This window comes from Xiphias gladius, chromosome 12 (genome assembly GCF_016859285.1).
Source record: "Xiphias gladius isolate SHS-SW01 ecotype Sanya breed wild chromosome 12, ASM1685928v1, whole genome shotgun sequence".
In the NCBI taxonomy this organism is placed as follows: Eukaryota; Metazoa; Chordata; class Actinopteri; order Istiophoriformes; family Xiphiidae; genus Xiphias; species Xiphias gladius.
The window spans coordinates 19,135,755-19,147,630 of NC_053411.1; the positions used below are offsets into that span (position 1 = coordinate 19,135,755).

Here is an 11,876-nt window from a genome sequence, read left to right on the forward strand (position 1 = left end):
ACAAAAGCATCTAATGATGCATTGTGAATAAAAAACCCCCTGCACGTGTCCCGATGAACAGCAGATTAAGTCAGATCCGCAGAGCTGCACACGTGCATTTTAAATGACAGATGACAAGACGCTAGATTTTAATTGAGACGTTATAACTTCCTTTTCTCATTCATCGTTAAGTCAGGTTCAACTTGTTTTCCAGGTGACCCAGCGTTAGCACCCACGGCGACGACAGGCTGACTCCACGCAAATGAATGAGGGGGCTGTGATTTTGTTTTCTTTTTCTTCGTGTGGGGCTCCTGAATGTGGTCTTAATTCGCTATAAAAAAGAGTCACCGATTGATCACTAATTGATTTATCGATCATCCATTTAAGATATCCGTATTCTGACAGTGCTTCATCTGTTCTGTCCGCAGGATCGTACGCTGTTTAATGGTTGCGTTATAAAAAGTCAGGACTGGTTCAGGACTGGTTCAGGACTGGTTCAGGACTGGGACTGTGTGCGAGCCACGACCGGCTTCCGTTGAACTGAGTTTGGTTTTGACCTCATGCGGAATCTCTCCGGAAAGATACGATCGGATTCACAGCTGATAACACGACGTTTTGTTTCAGTTTCTGGCGGTCAAAGGGACACCTTAGCAACAGTCGCTAAGGGGGGCGGGGCTTAGCGAAGGCTCGCCTCGTCGCCGACGCGCCAGTGATCGCGAGAACACGAAGGCGAGATTCGAGGCACGGAGCTGGGTAGTGATGTGGTTTGGACGTAGCGTCACAAACCCCGCGAACTGACTCTTTTGATCATCAGAATTTGACCGGTTCGGTCCAGTGACACTGGGAGAGTCCGGAAGAGCCGTGTGACTATTTTAATTTGTCCCGTTCAGGTGGAAAAAAGCCGACGGAAGTCTCGGAGAAGGGCTCTAGTGCGCATGCTTTACCCCCCCCCCCCAAAAAAAGAAAAAACTAAAAAACTAAACAAAACAACCATGAACCAACATGGCGGACGATTTTCGGGAAATTCGCCAAGTGGAAAAGTTTAACAGGAAAGAAGAAGACGATCTTTCCGGTTCTCCTTAATACATCCATCAGTCAGAGAGGAGACCAGGACCACCACAAGAGCGTGAAGAAGGAGGACAACCAGGACCCGGATTTCATCGGCCAGGAACACCACAAGAGCGGGATGAAGGAGGAGAACCAGGACCCGGATCCCCGGAGCAACGAGCCCGCGGGTCCCGCCGGTCTACAGGTCAGGGTTCAGGACTTCCCTTTGAATGATTTCTGGTGATAAAACGGAGGAAGATGCCCGTTAGGAACATTTTCTGTTTACTGAAAAGAAACGAGGAGCTTGAATGTGGTTTCAGTGTGAACAGTTGGATCCCGGACCGACGCTCCCGGTTTGGGGTTAATGTGCTGGTGGAACATTAAATCTCATCCTCATAGCAAACACTTTGGTTTTTAACTTAAAATAACCTTTTTGTGCACATTGTAGTAACGTGGTTTCCACAAGTGGACATTTTACACCTCAGACAGCCCGAACTGAACCACTTGCAACAAGCAACCACTGCACGCAGAGAACATTTAGAGCAGATGTACATGTTCACTGAGAAAAGGCCCAAATGCAAAGATCTACTGTTGGATTTCAAGAATCAATACCGTATCATTGAAATAGAAATCACAATTAATCAGATTACTTATTTATTTATTCATTTACTGATTGTTAAATCAAGAGCTTCACCTTCAGGCTCAGTTGCCTCTTCACCGTGCCAAAACTACTGCATCGCTGCATTGACTCGCTCCATAACCCAGAGAGAGCAGTGGATTGGTTTTCATCACTACCACAACCTCGGTTCTGGTGGTGTTGACCCACATCCGGGCTGCATCACACTTGGCTGCAAAAACCATCCAATTGCACACATGAAGTCACGGTATGATGAAGCCAACGCAACCACATCATCTGGAAAACGGGGGGGATGCAATCCTAAGGCTGCCATGCTGTGCCTTGAGAACCTGGCCATGAAAATCACAGACAGAATCAGTGGTGGAGCCCAACGCCCACTGAGAACCTTCTCAGCTTCCTGCTGAATAATGAGTGCTCAGCTGTCATACAGAGATTCTCCATCCGGTTCCCTTTTTAAAAAATACGCCTTCGTGTCAGCAGCCTTCCCTGGGATGCAGTAAACATTAGTTCAGCGGTGTGAGTTAAAGGGGTTTTGGGTTTACCAGGTCTGCGCGACAGCCTCCCCTGCCACTTGATCCAACTCACCACCAGTTGGTGTTCGAGACGTTAGGCCACAGAGTGGCCATAGAGCCAAATGCCAACCCTTATAACCACCTCTCCAAGCGTACCTGTTGTTACAGCAATTTTCTTCTTAGAAAAGATTAAATGTCTGATAGTATTTTTCGTTCTATGATGTCCCATCTCAGATGTGTAGAAATACAATTTACTTGTTCTTAAAACGCAGAAAGCACAGAAATAAGAGGTTTTTTTTTTTTTTTTTTTTTGGTTGGGTTTTCTTGTTTATTAAATTATTTACTTCAAGATGAAAACTGTAAAATGTAGTTATTTCATTTTTAAAGAAACATTTAAATTTAGAATTGGTTTAGAATGTTGCGATGTCATAACTACAGAGTGATCGTCCTCAGCCACGCCCCCAGCAAGGCCAACCTGGACCCATCGTGCAACCTTGTTTTATAACTTTATTAACAGCACAACACCAAGCAGTCATTCCTTTGCTGAGCTATCCAATATATCGTTGCACAGCCTCACCAAGGAAAGGAATATTAGAGATCGGTGGCAAAAGTTTATTTTTTTCCGAAATAATTTTTTAGTCCGAATTTGACCGTCTGTTCGGCTCATTTCAGTGCTGACTGCTTAAAATTTTCGTCAGCATTGGCCATTTCCATTTACTGGTGAGTTTTGTCAGGCCACAGTAAAGGGTCATTACCTGCGGTTGACCTGGCTGTGCGTCAATCAGACAACAGTCAGCCAATCAGATGTGAGGATCAGAGACAGGCACAAAACGCCCTGTTCTTGCTGAGCTATAGAGAGAAGCGTGAATGAAACTATTTATTACATAAAATGTATTCAGATGGTTTTGTGGTCCTGAAAACCACAAATGTATATTTTCTTATGAATATCAAAACTTAAAATGAAATAAGGGAGAAGTGTAAGATATGGGACAAAAATGTGATGGGGACAATAAATTTTAAATAAAACGGTTTAGACTAAGTAGATCATTTTTTTAAGCAGCTTTACCAATAGAAATACTGACCTTAGGAATATTAAAGAGACTTTTAAGAAATCAGTCTTGTTTTTAGATTTTGTCTGACACCCCGTCATACAAACTAGTTTGTTTGAAGTCTCCCGGCGTGAAAAGGGACACACGTGTGACACTTTCCTTGCAAGAGACAAATTTTAAAAAATGGTCACCGGCGGTTGAAATATCCTTATTCAGTCCGTGGTAAGTTTCAAGCTCCAAAAACATTGGCTCCTACATTACCCACAGTGCAGCTCGATTATGGGATTGTCGACCAACATTTTAAAAAATGTGAAGGGATATATGTGGTGATTAATCAAATATAGAGGCAAGTGCCGCCTCAGCCCCCTGTGAGAACACACCCCTATAGTTGTTTGTCACAGGTAGAACTGCATTAGTCAAACGGAAACATTGTGGGTTATGATCCACAGACATACTGTAAATGTCATTAGTTTGTTCCACCATGGCATCTGACACACTCTCTCTCTCCCTCTCTCTCTCTCTCTCTGTATGTCTGTCTGTTCGCATAGAAACGGAGAGGAAGAAATGGACTTAAACATCACTGCTGTCAGCACTGTGACAAGACCTTCACAACATCTACATGTTTAAAAATTCATCAGAGAGTTCACACAGGAGAGAAACTGTACAGCTGTGACCAATGTGGGAAAGCTTTTGCTGATAGGAATTACCTCAAACTCCACCAACATATTCACACTGGAGAGAAACCATATAGCTGTGACCAATGTGGAAAAACATTCATTCAAAAGAGTCACTTAAACGAACATCAACATATTCACACAGGAGAGAAACCGTACAGCTGTGACCTATGTGGGAAAGCTTTTCCTCAAAAGAGTAAACTCAAAATTCACCAACGTATTCACACTGCAGAAAAACCGTACAGTTGTGACCAATGTGGGAAATTGTTTGCTCAGAGGAATAACCTCAAACTCCACCAACGTATTCACACTGGAGAGAAACCGTACAGCTGTGACCAATGTGGGAAAGCTTTTCTTCAAAGGAGTAAACTCAAAATCCACCAACGCATCCACACTGGAGAGAAACCATACAAGTGTAAGCAATGTGTGAAAGCTTTCACTACATCACATGGCTTACGTGACCATCAACGCTTTCACACTGGAGAGAAGCCATACTGGTGTGACCAATGTGGAAAAACTTACACTCAATGGAGTGGCTTGAAAAAACATCGACAAACTCACACAATTCATACTGTGGAAAAAATATAGGTCTGTGACAAATGTTGGAAAGCTTTCCCTCATAGACATAAACTCAAACTCCACCCATGTGTTCCCACTAGAGAAAAACCCCACAGACGTGATCAGTGTGAGAAAGCTTTCACTTCATCAAGTGGTCTAAAGCTGTGGTTCAAAACCCCTGGTAAGGGTTAGAGAGAGGGGGAGAGCTGCAAACCAAAAGTCCAACTCATTTTAAACTTTCATGTGCAAGCACTTCTGAACAAATTTGGATATCTCATACTGTATTTAGCTATGCATGTAAATCCATATTTAAGGAAATAAGGCTGGTGTTTCCGAAGCTTGTCGGGAGCTCAGGGCTCTGTTGGAATCGGTGCCGGTTTCTTGCGTCTCTCAGGTGATGGTGCTCCTGTCGGACTTTCGGGTGACCCACCCTGACCCACCTCCTGTTGGGAAGAGTCTTGAGCTGGAATAATTTTTCCGAGGAGCCATCGCTCCATCGTCACTTCATGTAATCGCTAGCAAAAATGACTATAACTGCTTGGTTAAGCACGATTCTGTGGCACAGCGAAATGAAAGGTTGTTTTTTTTTGTGTGTATGTGTTCAATCAGAGACTCGTGCACACTTTGAATCTCTCTCAAACACACCACTAAAATCTATTCTAAGGCAAATTATATCACTGGTACAGGTGATGTAATGTAAAAGCCACTCCCCAGTCTAAAATATTTTATTTTTAATGTTATGTTTTTTCCACAACTGACTGGCCGCCGCCAGGATGAGAACCACTGGTCTAAAGGACAGTTGACGTGTTCACACTGGAGCGAAACCTTACTCGTGTGATCATTGTGGGAAATCTTTCGCTATGGGCCCTAGAACTTCACCAGTGTGTTTACTAAGGCTGCCTCCTAATAGGCGAACGTACGTTAGTCGTCGGGTAGAGTCTTAGTCAACCGAGTTTTGATTTCCATGTCGATTTCCATGTCAGTGCTGTGTTATGATATTATTAATAATAACAGACCCTATTTGTCAGATACCTGATCAGAAAATACTGGAGTACACCAGGATGGAACTAATGCAGTATAATACGACAGACCTGCAATAAATCCTCCCTTCATTATATACGTTATAATGTTCAGTTTTTACTGAATCTGGTTGAAAGAGGTGTTGATTTATTTTAATGGTCATTTTCGAGGCTGTAATCTGTGGTGCTGTTGAACCGTACTGGGTTCTACTGGTTGACAAAATATTAGGAACACCATTCAGTACAACCCAGTACGGTTCAACATCACAACAGTTCTTCTTGTTCTGCTCTGATTAGGATTGAAGTATTCATTAATTGTTTGTGTAATTATTGATTGATTAATTAGATTTGTTGTTTGCTGATTTCAGCTTCTTTAGTTGGTTATTCAGCTCATGGTGGTTGTTTGGCCGGGTTCATTTTTTCCATCACTTTGCCGTCATAGAGAGGTCCGATCAATCACACTGTGCAGTGGTGGAAGAAGCACTCAGGTCCTGTGATGAAGTAAAGGTTTTAATACATTAATGTAAAAATACTCCTTAATAAACTCTATTAAATCGATTTGTGTTCATATGTTAGTCTTTTAATGTCCAGCCTGTGAACTAATCCCTGACAACTGTGTTGGATTTTTTTAGAGGCAAAAACAAGGATTTAGCGATAATATTTTGCAATGGCTGGAAATTGTTACGACCCCAAGATCGGAGAACTGCTCTCCATTTATGCTGAGGACGAGAGAACCAGGCAGCTAACGGGACCGGGTCTCACACATTATATGTAACTTCTTGGTTGTTGTTTTTTTAATTTTTTAAAAAGTCATTTTAATTTAACTTCTTATTTAACCAGGAAAAGTCTGACTGAGATTAAAAATCTCTTCACAAGAGCGTCCTGGCTCTTGTGGTACCAGATTGAAGTAGGTCTTGTTTTTTCCTTCTGATGAAATGTGAAAATTTGCCTTTATTAAAATCACCTGAACAAAGAACATAACATTTTCGTTGCCTGAAAATGAAATAAAGATGCTCTGTATCTTGTTACTGGATTGTTTGCTCAGTCTTTATCTTTATAAAATGCTGAATATTGTGGCATAAATACAAAACCTAGTCCACATAAATCACAAGACTATTCCGTCTTAAACCGCTTAGACATCAGTACGGAACACGTTGGGAATGGGAAGGAAGGTTTTCTTCCGTATCACAGTGATCCAGTGATAGCTGATTCAGTGTAAATTGATTTTCCAAGATGTAAAGACGTGTAACTTCAAAACGCTTTTAGGCCCCAACTTTTAGCCCAAAGCGCAGCTCACTGACTCCACAGCAACATTATACCTCATCTGTTCTTATAAGTGAAACCTTTTAACGTGTAAATGTCTAATTCTATTGATATTTTAACTAATAAGACGGACAAAAAAAAACCGTCTCTTAAAACTGAAAACCAGAAATGGGGCAACTTTTTCTCGGTCGAATCTGACTCCATTACCCAAGATGCATCGTATGGTCCGTTGCCAGGATACGGTACATTCCCCTCGGTTGTTCGGCTAGCTGCTCTCGCTAACACCGTTTCGACGCAGAAAATCGCGTTTAGACTGAAGTCAGACTCGGTAATTTAACTTGAAATCATATAAAGACAGAGGTTTGGTCCTCGTTTGGTTTTTTTAATCCCCGGACACCGTGTTTACAGTCTCCCGTTGACTGTTTGAACTATCTCGCGATTCGGTTTGTTGCCTGGCGGCTAATGTTAGCCTAACGGCGGGCTTTGTTGCTACAGAGAGGCCGTGACGGTGCCGGAGAGAAGTCGGTAGTAACGGGGCAGAAACACGGTCCAAGCGGTTGGACAGTCGATTTTAACGGACAGGCAAACGAGCGCATCGACCGGAAAGTCTGTCCAAGTTACAGATAAACGCTTAAACTGGTTAGAAAGTCGGTTTTAACCTCGCGGATAAACGGTTCAATCGGCTCTAAAGCGGATATAACCGGCGGATAAATGTGTGTAACGCCGTGATCCGTCGGTGTCCTATGGAGCGGGCTGACCGGGGTAAAGACACCCGGCTGCTGAAGAACCAGCCGTACGACGAGAGCCTGGAGGTCATCGACTCCGAGGAGGTAGCGAGCGTCTACAGCCCGACTCCCCGCAGCCAGCGTCAGGTAACATCCAGCGGTCATCCCCGGCCTCACCGCCCGGCCCAGGGGCACTGAACTCGGCCGGCTGAACCGCTAACTCCCCGTCGCCAGCCCTCCACTGTCAAACGGTGTTGGAGAATATACCAGTGGTGGACAGTAACCGAGTCAGGGAATCCGAAGCTGTGGAAAAGTCTTGAAAACGTTACTTTAGCTTTAATAGAACGTATTGAAAAGTCCCAATGTGATTTACACACTAATGTAAATAAAAATAAAAATGCTTATGTGGGGCTTCTGCAGGATCATTGTTCCAGACCTCTGACCGGGTCATGTTTAATGATCATTTAATCGTATTACAGCAGAAAGGATTAGTAGATTAGTTGATTTGGCGATTGTCTCTCTGGAAATCAACTACTCTTTTAGTAATTCATTAATTTTTTGAGCAAGACTAGTGAAAAAAAGCCAAAACTTTCTTTGATGCTCTGAAAAATATGACTGATACATCAAAATAACTGCTGATAATTTTCTGTTGATCAACTCATGGATTAATTGACTAATTGTTACGGCTCTACTGACGCTTCCGAGTTGTTTTCAGTTCCACCTAAGAAACATTTCCCCCCATAAACTTCTCACACTCTAAATAGCAAACAGGTCAATTTATCTGATATTTCACAAAAAGCCAATTTTAGAGAAAATTAAAAAAAAAAAAAAAAAGTGGATTCAACCCTTTTCCAACCAATTAAAGGACCCCTCAGATTTATCTGGTGACCGCGTGGAGGGGCCCTACCCCTTGGTTGGGAACCACTGGATTAGACTGGCTGAAGTTGTGATCCGCTGATTCTGAATTTCTCTCTAATCCTTGATTTGTAGTGAAATATTGGCTCATTTGAACAGTTTAGAGGAGAAATGTCTCTTTGGTGGAACTGAAAACAACTCAGACACTGATTTAATACGAGGGATCACAAGACAAAAAGGTTGGAAACAACTGCTAAAATCTATAATAATCATAACGTGAGTTATTTCGTAAGATTAGCATATGTTTTTTTTTTAAATCTTAAATCTTAAAATGAAAACAAACTACTAACTAAAGCTTCATCTTAAATTATTGATCTGGTATCAGAATTTGACTTCTGCAACTTATGTGAGATCAGCTGCTGGGTTTATTAGAGGAAAGGTCTGACTCTGTTGGACTCGTTGAACTAGAGAAACACTCTGATTGTACAGTGGCGTTACAGAGTGGAGCTTCTTCCCTCATAAATGATCTTTGGTCGAGTTCAGACGCACGAACCAACAACAGACAAGTGTCATTTCGTTCTGTCTCCAAGTTACTGACAGACTGAACATTAACTAGTAACTGCTGATAATAACAGAAGAGAGATGACAGATTTGTTGGTGATCCAGTTTAGTGAATCTGTGTTTTACCAACCAGGATGTCAGAGAAGTGCTGCAGCTCTAACATCACATGTCCTGTCAGCCAGAGTCCAGGAGGAGCAGGGGAGGTCGTGGCCTGATGTCGGCCAACAGCAGCAGTGATGAGTTTGATGTGGACCACAAGCCTCAGAGGCCCAAAGAGCCAATCGGCGGGCAGCCCGGGGTAAGTCCGAACGAGGAGGACGAGGAGGAGGAAGAGGAGGAGGAGGAGGACGACGACTCTGACGAAGAGGATACAGACGATGACGATGAGCCTGGACAGGCTCCAGAGGGGGCGTACGACCCCGCCGACTACGCCAATCTGCCCGTCAGCACCGAGGTCAAAGAGCTGTTCCAGTACATCACACGGTGAGGAGTTTAAAGGTGCATCAGAAACACGGCAGCGGTAGATCCCCCATCGCCGCAGCGCTCCCTTAGCTTCATCATCAGTTATTTATGTTGTCTATAAAGTGTCAGAAAATAGAGAAGATGGCTGTTGTAACTTCCCAGTCCAAGGTGACGTCTTCAGATGTTTGTTTCGTCTGACCTGTTGCTCAGGTCAGTAAATATTCGGTTCGCTCTCATCTATGACAAATCATCACCTTTGAGGAGCTGAACCAGAACATTTTTGGCATTTTTGCGTATCAAGCTAAATTAATTCTATCGTCAAGGTAGTTGTTGATTGATTGTCTGTCACTTGACAAATTGATTTTTTTATTTACCAATTTCTTACTTAATTGAAACATCTGATGAGACAAAGTCAGATAGTTGTCAGTTGCATTCACCTGCTTTCATATTTTATTTTACTTTTAAGTAAAGTCATTATTAATAATCCAGGTTGGTGATGCCAAGAATGTCTCATCATTTCTACAGATGATTTAATAGCCCCGAAGGAAACGGAACGGTGGCAGCGGCTGCGGGTGCAGCAACAGGTCTGCCGTGACTTGTGGGAAAATAAAAACACGGCAAGACTGGTGTATGGAGAGATTTTGCATTGGGCGCGGATAATCGGGGACAACTTGCAGACTAAAGCACACACAACGTTCACACACAACGGCCACAAAGGCTAACATCGTCTTGTTTAGGCTAACATAGCCACGTATGTCGTTAATGTTCAGTCCGTCAAAATAAATGAATATTTTCACACCTTGTTAGTTAATTTAAACTACCGTTTCCATGCTGACTATAGGGAGGTGTGTGTGTGTGTGTGTGTGTGTGTGTGTGTGTGTGTGTGTGTGTCCGTCCGTGTGTAGCAGCCTCTGCTGGATTCTATTTTTTGCTGTGGTATCGAATTCGGTTTCGAGAATCGTGGAACTTCAGCGGTTTTGGTACGGACGACCAAAATTCTGGCATGGAGACGTCCCTACAGTTACCGCAGATCCAGTCTTTTAACTTCACCGTGAAGTGAAAAAAAGAGGTCAAATTTAACTTGGTATAAAACTGTCGGTCGTCCAATCACCTACAGACTTCCGGTACACGGGAGCGAGTCTGGTAAAATAAGGAACAGCTTCCACGATGGAGCATCAGATTGATGAAATCCTGGATTTAGGATCTGACCCCCGTCCTCTCTGCTGTCTCCTCCCAGTTACACTCCTCAGTCCATAGAGCTGGAGCACAGTCTGAAGCCCTTCATCCCAGACTTCATTCCAGCTGTGGGAGACATCGACGCCTTCCTGAAGGTACAGGCTCATTGGTTCTGCATAACCAGACAAGTGCTCACTGTGGCTCCTGAGCCCGATTTAGTGTAAATTCTGAAAAGTGTCCGAGAGAACCAGGTCTTTGTATTGATTTTAGCATTTCTGCTGTTTCTCAGTTAATACAGCTTTTACTGTGAACGTTGAAAAAATTGTCGACGGATCAGCAGTAGAGAACGGCAAACAAGAAAGGACTGGATTTAACTGGTGTGATAACGAAAAATGATTTTTGTTGAAACATAGAAACTGTTCTCGGCAGAGTGGTGACGTAACGCGACTCTGTTGTTGTTCTGATGGATTCGTGCTGAACTTACCACGTTAGCTGGAATTGCAGGCTACAGGCTACGCGGCCTTTATGTGTTAGAGCTGGCCACCCCCCTTTGTGACCTCTGACCTCACTGTGACCTGTATGGCCTTCAGGTGCCGAGGCCGGACGGCAAAGTGGACAGTCTGGGTCTGCTGTTCCTGGACGAGCCCAGCGTGAAACAGTCGGACCCCACGGTGCTGTCGCTGTGGCTGTCTGAGGAGACCAAACAACACGGAGCCACCGAGGTACAACATCTTCTGGACATTCGGTTCAACCTTGCTCTAAATCCGGATGGAAAGCCATCCGGAGAGGCTTGAACTGACAAAACAGAAGGACGTTCACTTCAGTTTTTACACATGATCAGATTTGGTTGCATACGAACAGACAAATTGGTCTCACGACTGCCCGCACACATTTTCTACACAATATTATGACGAAAGTACAAAGAGTAACAAGCCTGTCTCTCAGTCTGTCGTCCTCCTTCTCTCCTCCAGTTGAAGAAGGTGACGAGCGTTGCCAGTCCTCAGTCCAACCCTCGGGTGGTGGACAGCTGGGTGGAGAGTATCGGCGCCCTGCACCGCTCCAAACCTCCCGCCAGCGTTCAGTACGGCCGCCCGATGCCCGACATCGACAGCCTGATGCAGGAGTGGCCGGCCGAGCTGGAGGAGCTGCTGGGCCGCCTGCAGCTGCCCCCCGCCCGCCTCCGCTGCAGCCTGACCCAGTACACCGACGTGGTCTGCAGCCTGCTGGACATCCCCGTTTACAGCAGCAGGATCCAGTCTCTGCACCTGCTGTTCAGCCTCTACCTGGAGTTCAGGGACTCGCAGCACTTCACGCGCAGAGCGCAGACCTGAGGACAGAGGGAGGCGAGACGGGGAGCCT

The 11,876-nt window shown here is 44.2% G+C and overlaps 2 protein-coding genes across 7 annotated transcripts; both read left to right on the forward strand.

Moving 5' to 3' along the window:
• Positions 1-678: 678 nt before the first annotated feature.
• Positions 679-5,515, forward strand: LOC120797296 (gastrula zinc finger protein XlCGF67.1-like). Its single transcript, XM_040140849.1, has 2 exons — positions 679-1,231; positions 3,773-5,515. The coding sequence occupies exons 1-2, from the start codon at positions 1,166-1,168 to the stop codon at positions 4,484-4,486; spliced, it is 780 nt and encodes a 259-aa protein (XP_039996783.1). The 5' UTR covers positions 679-1,165; the 3' UTR covers positions 4,487-5,515.
• Positions 5,516-6,937: 1,422 nt separating this feature from the next.
• On the forward strand, positions 6,938-11,870 carry ift46 (intraflagellar transport 46 homolog (Chlamydomonas)). Of its 6 annotated transcripts, none has more exons than XM_040140812.1 (5): positions 6,938-7,066; positions 9,058-9,362; positions 10,579-10,672; positions 11,108-11,239; positions 11,489-11,870. In XM_040140812.1, exons 2-5 carry the CDS (start codon positions 9,094-9,096, stop codon positions 11,846-11,848), a joined length of 855 nt encoding a protein of 284 aa, XP_039996746.1. In that variant the 5' UTR covers positions 6,938-7,066; positions 9,058-9,093; the 3' UTR covers positions 11,849-11,870. The 6 variants fall into 6 exon arrangements, with proteins under 6 accessions (XP_039996746.1, XP_039996740.1, XP_039996742.1 ...); XM_040140806.1 differs by having other exon boundaries at positions 6,951-7,610; XM_040140808.1 differs by having other exon boundaries at positions 6,979-7,066; positions 9,013-9,362.
• Positions 11,871-11,876: the final 6 nt, after the last annotated feature.

What these genes read in the sequence shown, in the direction of transcription:
- ift46 (XM_040140806.1), top strand. Translation starts at nt 7,482, where the DNA reads ATGGAGCGGGCTGACCGGGGTAAAGACACCCGGCTGCTGAAGAACCAG. An exon ending in CTCCCCGCAGCCAGCGTCAG is followed by an intron (nt 7,611 to 9,057) that starts GTAACATCCAGC and finishes ATGTCCTGTCAG; the next exon opens with CCAGAGTCCAGGAGGAGCAG. An exon ending in ACATCGACGCCTTCCTGAAG is followed by an intron (nt 10,673 to 11,107) that starts GTACAGGCTCAT and finishes TATGGCCTTCAG; the next exon opens with GTGCCGAGGCCGGACGGCAA.
- LOC120797296 (XM_040140849.1), top strand. Translation starts at nt 1,166, where the DNA reads ATGAAGGAGGAGAACCAGGACCCGGATCCCCGGAGCAACGAGCCCGCG. An exon ending in CGGGTCCCGCCGGTCTACAG is followed by an intron (nt 1,232 to 3,772) that starts GTCAGGGTTCAG and finishes CTGTTCGCATAG; the next exon opens with AAACGGAGAGGAAGAAATGG.